This window comes from Chanos chanos, chromosome 13 (assembly GCF_902362185.1).
Source record: "Chanos chanos chromosome 13, fChaCha1.1, whole genome shotgun sequence".
In the NCBI taxonomy this organism is placed as follows: Eukaryota; Metazoa; Chordata; class Actinopteri; order Gonorynchiformes; family Chanidae; genus Chanos; species Chanos chanos.
The window spans coordinates 4,648,901-4,660,000 of record NC_044507.1 but is presented as its reverse complement, the minus strand read 5'-3'; the positions used below and the strand labels follow the sequence as shown (position 1 = coordinate 4,660,000).

General features: G+C 44.2%; 1 protein-coding gene across 1 annotated transcript in view; it reads right to left on the bottom strand.

Moving 5' to 3' along the window:
- ano3 (anoctamin 3) overlaps window positions 1-10,725 on the bottom strand; it is a 35,797-nt gene extending 25,072 nt beyond the window's left edge. Inside the window, exons 1-6 of the mRNA XM_030790395.1 lie at window positions 10,527-10,725; window positions 7,280-7,410; window positions 6,735-6,890; window positions 4,401-4,501; window positions 3,508-3,552; window positions 2,399-2,533 (exon numbers count right to left, since the gene is read on the bottom strand). Coding sequence (XP_030646255.1) covers window positions 2,399-2,533; window positions 3,508-3,552; window positions 4,401-4,501; window positions 6,735-6,890; window positions 7,280-7,410; window positions 10,527-10,725 — 767 coding nt within the window. The remainder of the gene's footprint in view (window positions 1-2,398; window positions 2,534-3,507; window positions 3,553-4,400; window positions 4,502-6,734; window positions 6,891-7,279; window positions 7,411-10,526) is intronic.
- Between the last annotated feature and the right edge of the window lie 375 nt (window positions 10,726-11,100).

Sequence of the window (11,100 nt, the reverse complement as noted above, 5' to 3'; positions counted from 1 at the left end):
TCAATGTGAAATGAAATAATGAAATAATAGGAGAGAGTATTAGACACAGTGAGGAGTGAGATAATATGAGAGAGAATTAGACACAGTGAGGAGTGAGATCATATGAGAGAGTATTAGACACAGTGAAGAGTGAGATCATATGAGAGAGTATTAGACACAGTGAGGAGTGAGATCATATGAGAGAGTATTAGACACAGTGAAGAGTGAGATAATAGGAGAGAGTATTAGACACAGTGAGGAGTGAGATCATATGAGAGAGTATTAGACACAGTGAGGAGTGAGATAATATGAGAGAGTATTAGACACAGTGAAGAGTGAGATAATAGGAGAGAGTATTAGACACAGTGAGGAGTGAGATCATATGAGAGAGTATTAGACAGTGAGGAGTGAGATAATATGAGAGAGTATTAGACACAGTGAAGAGTGAGATAATAGGAGAGAGTATTAAACACAGTGTGGAGTGAGATCATATGAGAGAGTATTAGACACAGTGAGGAGTGAGATCATATGAGAGAGTATTAGACACAGTGAAGAGTGAGATAATATGAGAGAGTATTAGACACAGTGAGGAGTGAGATCATATGAGAGAGTATTAGACACAGTGTGGAGTGAGATAATAGGAGAGAGTATTAGACACAGTGAAGAGTGAGATAATAGGAGAGAGTATTAAACACAGTGTGGAGTGAGATCATATGAGAGAGTATTAGACACAGTGAGGAGTGAGATAATAGGAGAGAGTATTAGACACAGTGAGGAGTGAGATAATATGAGAGAGCATTAGACAGACTGGATAGTATGACGTAACATAAGATGGTAGCGATACACAAGATACATAATACTTATGACAGAATGAGATAAAATGACTGAGAGAGAGGATGAGATAACAAAAGACGATACGAGATGAGATTCGTTACAGAGGCACTGTTACACAGTATATGGCAGTAAGCAACAATGTAAAAGGTAAAAAAGATTACAGAGCAGTATATAAGAGAGTATGAGAAAGACTGAGAATGAACAAGGTAGTACGAGATAGAACGAGATGTTATGAGATAGAGTGCGATAGAACCAGATACTATAAGACAGTGTGGTCTGGTGTGTGATGGTGAGGGGGAATGTGGAGTGTGGTCTGGTATGTGACGGTGAGGGGGAATGTGGAGTGTGGTATGGTGTGTGATAGTGAGGGGGAATGTGGAGTGTGGTCTGGTGTGTGACGGTGAGGGGGAATGTGGAGTGTGGTATGGTGTGTGACGGTGAGGGGGAATGTGGAGTGTGGTCTGGTGTGTGATGGTGAGGGGGAATGTGGAGTGTGGTATGGTGTGTGACGGTGAGGGGGAATGTGGAGTGTGGTCTGGTGTGTGACGGTGAGGGGGAATGTGGAGTGTGGTATGGTGTGTGACGGTGAGGGGGAATGTGGAGTGTGGTCTGGTGTGTGATGGTGAGGGGGAATGTGGAGTGTGGTATGGTGTGTGACGGTGAGGGGGAATGTGGAGTGTGGTATGGTGTGTGATGGTGAGGGGGAAGGTGGAGTGTGGTCTGGTGTGTGACGGTGAGGGGGAATGTGGAGTGTGGTATGGTGTGTGATGGTGAGGGGGAATGTGGAGTGTGGTATGGTGTGTAATGGTGAGGGGGAATGTGGAGTGTGGTATGGTGTGTGATGGTGAGGGGGAATGTGGAGTGTGGTCTGGTGTGTGACGGTGAGGGGGAATGTGGAGTGTGGTATGGTGTGTGACGGTGAGGGGGAATGTGGAGTGTGGTATGGTGTGTGACGGTGAGGGGGAATGTGGAGTGTGGTCTGGTGTGTGACGGTGAGGAGGAATGTGGAGTGTGGTATGGTGTGCGATGGTGAGGGGGAATGTGGAGTGTGGTATGGTGTGTGATGGTGAGGGGGAATGTGGAGTGTGGTATGGTGTGTGACGGTGAGGGGGAATGTGGAGTGTGGTATGGTGTGTGATGGTGAGGGGGAATGTGGAGTGTGGTCTGGTGTGTGACGGTGAGGGGGAATGTGGAGTGTGGTCTGGTGTGTGATGGTGAGGGGGAATGTGGAGTGTGGTCTGGTGTGTGACGGTGAGGGGGAATGTGGAGTGTGGTATGGTGTGTGACGGTGAGGGGGAATGTGGAGTGTGGTCTGGTGTGTGACGGTGAGGGGGAATGTGGAGTGTGGTATGGTGTGTGATGGTGAGGGGGAATGTGGAGTGTGGTATGGTGTGTGATGGTGAGGGGGAATGTGGAGTGTGGTATGGTGTGTGACGGTGAGGGGGAATGTGGAGTGTGGTCTGGTGTGTGACGGTGAGGAGGAATGTGGAGTGTGGTATGGTGTGTGACGGTGAGGGGGAATGTGGAGTGTGGTCTGGTGTGTGACGGTGAGGAGGAATGTGGAGTGTGGTACTGAGGAACTGACTGGTGCATTCTGGCTCTGCTGAAGGGGGCGGTGTAACAGTCTGTTTCTTCCAGATCCGGCAACGCTGCCTTATCCAACTTCATGGGGTTCCTGGGGAGCCAACTCTTCAGCTGCCGACACCTTAAATGAAACCTACTGCAGAGAGAAGGGGGGAGGGAGACAGAGGGAAGAGCGAGGAGAGAGAGAGAGAGAGAGAGAGAGAGAGCGGGGGGGAAAAAACAACAAAAACAATTACATTACTCATTGTTTTGACTCAGCAGGAGATAGCAAAAAGAAAAAGTTTAAAGCCTTAAGTTTGACGTTTTAGTTCGAGGAGGAGTAAATGAAACAAACACGAGACACTGCGGGGGGGGGGGGCAACGGCTCAAAAATAAATAAATAAATAAATAAAAAATCTATGAAATCTGATCTGCCATTAATACAGACGGCATGAGACACTACATGGCTCAGAGCTACACTCACAACGGGAACCAGAGCAGAGCTGAAACCTCACCTCCGAAAACAAAAAGAGCACAGTTTTGCATTACAGAAACGAATTTCTGTACATCTAAAAGTTTAACCTATCAAAGCCAGCCAACAGTGCCCGAGTAAATTGGCATGTCTTCAAAGCTGGCTGGCACTGAGCAGTGCAGATGACCTCATAGCATTTTCTTTCTTTCTTTTTTTTTTTTTTGTCCGTGCCCAGGGTGACTTATATGCATGGATTCCTTTCTGTGACAGATTAGCTGTAGAAACAATTCATTCCGACGTTTCCTCAGCGGGAAACACAGCGTAATAATGATATGACCCAACGACCCTCCAAATCGAAATCCTTCCTCCCTAATGGCCAATACACAAAACGCCGCATTGCACCTCTATAGACACAGAGGGCTTTATGGACCTCTACATCGTAATGTAATCTTTATTAAAACTCAGTAACCTTCACTATTGAATCCTACACCAACTTATGAACATTTATTAGGCAATAACACGAGGCTATGGAGACCTGACTGAGGTGCTGTGTAAAACAGCTGTTTAACTGTGTACTGGGCAGACTGAGAGCACATCTGGTTTGACTGGAATGGCAAATACTACATTCCCTTAGCAGAATAGTTTCAGACCAAACATACCTGCCGATAGACTTCTTCTTCCAGTCTGTGAAGTAACATTTTTTCCTACAAAAAAAACAACAACAACAACAACAACAACAAAACTCAATGTATTTTAAATATTAATTTGTGAGAGGGTATCAGGGGGCTTGTAAATGTTGAAAAGCTGAGTAACAGATTGTCTTTGCGTGCGTTTCATGGCCAGATGTGAGGAGTACTGAGTGACAGTGAAGGAGAGCTCTAGCTAAGATGACTCACTGTAAGATCTGTCTTCCCTGTACTAACATATTCCCACTACAACAACAAATTATACAGAGAAACGCTATAAGACTGCACAGGTAAAGGCTGCACTGTTGTTATTGCATTTTGTCTACGTCTAAAAAGGCTGGTTAGTGAAAATACAGAGCAGATGCAATGAGTGTGCGCTGGCTACACATGTGGGATCCATGCAACTGCATGTGTGTGTGTGTGTGTGTTTGTGTGTGTGTGTGTGTGTGTGTGTGTGAAACTCTGTGTAATGTTCTGTCAACAGGTGTCTGTGTTCCTGTATATAATTCTCTCTCAGCAGGTGTATGTTTGTGATTGAATATGATGCTGACTCATCTGGTGTGTGTGTTTGTGTGTGTGTGTGTTACTGTATGCGATGTGTCTTGGCAGGAGAGGGAAACTAAACTGCATGTGTGTTTGTAAACACTGATTAAGACATAATGAACAGCATGTTTGAATAAGTGCCTGCTATGCATATATGTGTGTGTGTGTGTGTGTGTGTGTGTGTGTGTGTGCGCTCTTCTGGTGAGAGTCTGTTTTAAGATGGTGTGTGTGTGTGTGTGTGTGTGTGTGTGTGTGTGTGTGTGTGTGCGTGTGTGTGTCTGTCCGTGTGTGTGTGTGTGTGTCTGTGTGTGTGTGGGCCGTACCTGAAAGGCATTCTGATGTTCATTTGCTCTGCATATTTACATAGCGTGTCCCACGGCGCATGGATCTTCACAAACATGATGTCATTATTGGTCAGCGACGGCTGAGGGAAAGGCCAAAGGGTCAGTTACATTATAATACAGACAAGATCCCAAATATGTGCTCAAAAGATAGAGAGGGAGATAGAGAGTAGGAGACAGAGTGAGACAGAGAGAGACAGAGAGAGGGACAAAGAGAGAGAGAGGGAGACAGAGACAAAGAGAGAGAGAGACAGAGAGAGAGAGACAGAGACAAAGAGAGAGAGAGAGACACAGACAGAGAGAAAGAGACAGAGAGAGACAGAGAGAGAGAGACAGAGACAGAAATCAGTCACTTATTCCCAGATGCTTCTTTAAAAACAGAGCAGTTTGCTAAAGTTAATTTACTCTCCCTTTTCTACTGAGCAATATCTAAAAATAAAAGATTTATTCTCTCTTCTTTCTGCACCCCCACTCCTCCGTGTGTGTGTGTGTGTGTGTGTGTGTGTGTGTGTGCGCGCCTTTCTCTCTTAGACTCTCTAATGAAAAGATGGTCCTTGCTCCTGAGGCAGAGAATGTTCTGCAGAGAGGGAAGAGATGAGAGCATCTCATTCTGTTATTATTATTTTTAATCAGACAGCAGTCGGACTGAATAATATTGTTATTTTTAATCAGAAAGCAGTCAGACTGAATAATATTGTTATTTTTAATCAGAAAGCAGTCGGACTGAGTAACGGCCCAAGCTCATTGTCTTGGAGAGAGGCTTGGGTCTGATCTAAATCAATCTCTGATCAACGACCACCCTTCACTTGGCTTTGTTTTCGTTTGGAACCGTTCCTTTTCGTTTGGAAGCGGTCCTTTTCATTTGGAAGCGTTCCTTTTCGTTTGGAAGTGTTCCTTTTTGTTTGGAAGTGTTCCTTTTCGTTTGGAAGCGTTCCTTTTCGTTTGGAAGTGTTCTTTTTCGTTTGGAAGCGGTCCTTTTCGTTTGGAAGCGTTCCTTTTCGTTTGGAAGCGTTCCTTTTCGTTTGGAAGCAGGAAGTTCTGTTCTGCCCCAACTTATTCTTTCCCGGACTTGTTCTTTGACTTTTAATCAGAGATACAAGAGGATGCAGATCAAACTCCTGCTTACAGCCCTGTGCCCAGGTTTCATCAGAGGGGCTGAGCAGAAGAGCAGAAGAAGTTACACTTTTGTCTTTAACTAAAGAAACAGCAGGACTGTCTTCCTTTCATATCAAACGCCTGTATAACCTGCTGACTCATAAGAAATCTCATAATGTAAATATAGCATAACTTCAGTGCAGAAATACACTGTTATATACAGTTTTATAGGACAGGTCAACTAGCAACTGCATCTTACAGAACTTTTCAAAGACAAAAGACTTATGACACACATACACAAAAAAATCCATCACACAAAATGGAGAAAAGCTGAGATCTAACAATGCGGTGTAATTCTACGAGCCGCCATTGGTTTGAGTGGCATTTTTACAGCAGACATTGACATAAAGTGGCTTTACAGACCAGCAGGCCTGTGACCCCAAGTGCACAAGGCCATGACAACAGTAGCGAGAATAACATTTCTGTGACCACAGCGAGCAGAAACTTCAAGATCGAAACAGACCAGAAATCAAAGGGGGGAATCTCCTTCGGCTAACACTGGCTATATGAAGCTTTTTAAAATGAAAATGTTTAAAAGGCCTCTGCTTTAAAAACCTGATGAGTTGTTTTTGAGCCATGTAATTACATTCTATAGTTCCTGTTATAACGGGTGAGTAGCAGATGAGGTTAGATACATTGTGTAGAGATGGGGACTGCCAATGAGCTTGTCTTTAAAGGGTTAAACTCCAACCGGATCGTTTTTCTCTGGTTTCTAAGTGAATATAACTGTTATGTAGTCCTAGATTTGTGCTAGTCAATAAAACCCTGAACATGAAAACACACACACACACACACACACACACAGTTTCAAACAAGCCTCTGAAAGAAGAGGAAATGTTACTCTACTCTAGCTAGCTCTTCTCGAGCTGCCTTGAGACAATATTAGTCTTACTCATTTATATATTTAAATATAAATGCCACAACAACAGGAAATTACAGTCTTTGCCTAATTCATTTGTTTACCAACATTTTTTTTTTTAACTGAACATCTTGCTTATTTCTGTTTCACGGCTCCCTGTCTGAACGCGTCGGCTTGCAGCCGGCCTCGTTTTATGGACCGGAGAGAAAGAGGAGGAGGGAGACAGCGTGTGTAGTCTAATCTATGTTAACGCGCGCGTTCGGTCAGAGAACTTCGGTCGTTTCTCTACCGAGTGGCCCCACCTCTTTCTCCAGCATCAGTCCCTCTGCACGCAGGTTCCTTTCAAACGTACACCTCTTCTCCACCTGGGGACTGGACTTCTTATAGACCAGGATGTAATCGATGCGTTTCTTCCCGTCCCGGAACAGCAGTCCAGACGGCTTCGCCGGGTTGCTCGCCTGAAACACAGTCATTTAGGGGCTAGTCTTAGCCGTTACAAGCCACCGTTACAGAGAGAGAGAGAGAGAGTCACTCACAGTAAGTCTGAGTGACTTTGATCCTCAAAATAATTACATTTTTAAAGATGGAGCATTGATGGACAGAGCTGTGAGTTTAAGGTCTATGATAATATTGGAATTTTACATGAAGTTATGTAAATGCCGAACAGTTAACAATGTGCAAAGATTGACTCTAGGGTAAGATGTTACATGATGAATCTTTACCTCTGTGAGAATGCCAAAACACAGAGTCTGTCATATTTGGTAAGAAGAGAAAGCAGTGACTGTGTAGTTTGGATGTGTACGTAAAGAGACTGGAGGAAACAGACGGAACGTGAAGAGTGTAGTACCCGTAATGAGTCTGTGCGAGATTCCAGTTTGGCCCGGCTCACTGGTTTCTGGATCAAGAGGGACTCATCCATTTTGGACTTGTAAGCTGGAGTTTCTGTCTCATCTGCATAGTGGTCCTTTACTGCCTCTGCTACACACACACACACACACACACACATACACACATGGACACACACACACAAACACATGCACGTGCACACATACACACACACACACACGCACATTCACACATAAACACATTCACACACACAAATACACAGGGAGAGAGAGAGAGTAGAAAAAACACAGGATGTGAGAGAGGAGCAGATAGAACAGCCTCAGTAGCAGATGAAAATGGAGAATGAAAGAGGCCGAGGAAGTGAAGTGGCCTGATCAGAGAGAGGGCACAGAGCATTCCACACACACTGAAAAACCACAGTTTGTTAAGGTGTGTTATATTACACAGTGAGAGATGCAGTTGCTTTCAAACGTCCTCTTTGAAGTTGGTAAAGGAAACGGGTTTATCACAGGGAAACGAGCTTTGGTTTCCACAGGGGTAATATTAGAACCCAGAGTTCACACACACACACACACACACACACACACACACAAATATCTACACGGCACAGACACAGACACACACACTCACAAACAGATAAACAAGTTCAAAGCCAAATCGCCATCAATGTGTCCTCTGAAGTGCACATCATGTTATCAGTCCTTGAGCTTTATCCCCCTCTTTAATCCAGAGAGCTCTCCCTTTTTTCTTTCTCTCTCTCTCTCTCTCTCTCTCGCTCTCTCTCCCATAAACATTATGCTCGTTAACTCTTACGTACGCTGATATCCACAGGCGAGAATGCTGTCATTAACACCTCGCCTGTCTTCTAATGATGATGCATGAACGTTCCATTTCAACTCACTGAAAACTACCCAACACACATTATGCCCCCATTAATCAGCATGACTGACAGGTTTAAACCAAGAAAAATCAACAAGAAGCTAGAATCGCCTCATTCCGAGTGACATCGTAGCCTCTTTTGCCCGTCATAAACAAAAGACGCAGAACAGCTATGACTTAAGTCAATCGCTGTAAATAAGAAAGAAAAACTCACAGTAAATGAAGTGTAATTAAAGGCAAACAGTGGTCGGCCCTCGAATCAGCCGACGTAAGCTACTTACTCTGCTCTGTCTGTTCTCTTTTCATTAAGTGTTGCTCCGCCGTCCTGTGTATATCTGACCTCCCCGGTAATCAATTCATCTCCCCTCTCCAACTATATCAATACGGACTTCCTGCTGAATCAAAGTCTATTTTCCTTCACCGAAGATCCAGCAGTCTTTCCGCTGATAGCCCACTGAGGAGAGAAATAAGCTACAGCCTATTACAATACACACAGCTTTACGTCTTTTGCATTTTCTGTGAAGTGTGTCATCCTTGAATATTAGGACAGTTTAACTCTGCCCGAAGAAAAGCAAAAGCGTGGATTTGAAGCTTCTTCGCGTGCGTTACTACCGTAACGATTACAAACGACCAAGGACGATTCCCACGACACCTTCTGGCACTTAGCCGTTCAGCCAACAGTGCCAAAAGAAAAATTTATGGAAAACGGAACTTTTCTCTCTCTCTCTCTCTTTCTCTCTTTTTTTCTTTCCCGATCCCTTTCCTGTCGCAGAGGTCTTTTCTGAAGAGAGATTTACACTCCTCGACTGTAATAATAATAACCCTTCCGTGTGAGTAATGTAAACCTAGGTATTCGAGTAAAAGAGGGGAAAAAATCAATGAGGAATGAGAGTAAGTGCTCCTAGCACCGCTTCGGACATCAATATATGTAGAGTAATGTTTTACTACAGGGCTCTAACCTCAGCACACGCTCAAGCTCTAGCATTTGATCACATTTGCTCTCTCATGTACAAGGTTACATCCAGACGTAAGTAAAACAGAACAACAAACAGATCCAGGCACACACATCCAGTTAACGACACAATATATACAGGAATATATTACAATAAAATGTATGAAAACACTTTTTGAAGGACTGTAAGGATTACACATGTGTTTCAATTAAGAGAACGAAAAATAAAACAAACAGACAAACAAACAACAGCAACAAGAACAAAACATGTTTCTCTCAAATAGGAAAAGTGATAATATTTCACCTATGTAGTTACATCCAGTCGGACCGTTCTTCAAGATGTATGTTAATCAACGGTTGCTATGTGTTTGTTTGGTTAAAAGAAAAAAAAATGCCGAAAGCACAACCATTTGTATTGATAATCACACAAAAAAACATCAACGCCTCTCTCGGGCCGAACAGTTAATGACCTTTCTGATTGATTTGAAAGGTTTGAATGCCAATTTGATAAAAGGTTGACAAGCTGAGATAGAAGCTCGATAAAACGGAGATTGATCTAGAGAAAGTGACTAGTTTAAAGAGCTGTTGTGGTCATGTAGCCGTTACATATAACCAACGCTGCTGTCGCGCTTCACACTGACGCGAGTTCACCGCTTTGCAGACGCGGCTAGATACCTGAGGCACGAGGCTAGTGGTTTCACTTCAGGGGCCGTTAGGAGAGAAAAAAAGCCTGTGGTTTTACCGCTCTCTTGTAATTTATACGGCTAATGGAGTTAATGAATCAGTAATTGGACAGTGTAGCTCAGCTGTAGTTACAACTATCTGACAGGGGAGAGGAGAGGAGTTGAGTCTTGAGAGCCCATACTGATGTAAAACTCTCTCAGATGGTTCTAGAATGCAGTGAAATATCGTCAGCCTCTAGATTCTCCCATGATCCAACCCTTGGTTGAGTGACGTATCTGATAAACTTGTACCATGTTCCATTTTGAACCCCTGTTTGGATCTGAGCCAAAGCAGACAAATCAGACAAAATGAGGAAGAAGTTAATTAGCATGAAATATCTTCTCCAAACAGAGCTGATGGGTTGCTGTGGCTGTAATGGGATTCAGGTGATGATGTTTATCGGCTATCCCTGTCAGTGTCACTTACAACGTGACAGACACCACTTTAAGAGGTACAGTAATTAGTCTGAGAGAAGAAGTGTATGTAATTTGGGGTAATTGGGTGTTTAAATAGCACCAATCAGACAGAGGGGTAATTTGTGTTCAGGAGTGGATGACCGTGTGTGTGTGTGTGTGTGCGCGCGCGTGCCTGCTTGTCTGTCTGTCAGACCCTGTGTGTGTGTGTATGTGTGTCTGTCGGCCTGAGTGTGTGTGTGTGTGTGTGTGCGTGTGTGTGTGTGACAGCACACACTGACCTGGCGGAGGGGTAATGTGTGTGCAGGAGGAGCTGATGCTGTGTGTGTGTGTAGGGGCTTTGGGCTCTGGACTCAGGGGTACAGAGAGACAGTGACTGAGGTCCTGAGGGTGCGTCTGACTCTGAGCCAGACAGGGCAGACTGCGGCGGGACGGCTTCAGACTCTTCTCCCTCAGTATCTCACTGATACTGGTGTGCATACCTGAGAGACAGCCAGAGAAAGAAAGAAAGACAGACAGACAGACAGACAGACAGAAAAAGAAAGAAAGAGAGACAGACAGGCAGGAAAAGAAAGAAAGAAAGAAAGTTACACGGAAACTATTTTTGTACGATATCCAAAAAGTACAGGACAACAACAGACAGATTACATAAGGGAGAGGTGAAAGATGAGAGGGAGAGAGAGAAAGAGAGAGCACTATAAAAAAGGAAAAAAATGAGGGCAGAGACAGGGAATGAGGGATTAGAGGTAGAGGAGAGAGAGAGAGAGAGAGGTGCGGGGGGACCAGGGGGTTGGGTGTGGGGGGGGTTGGATGGTAGGATGAAGGTAAGTCAGATATGCTAAAGCACTAAGTAGG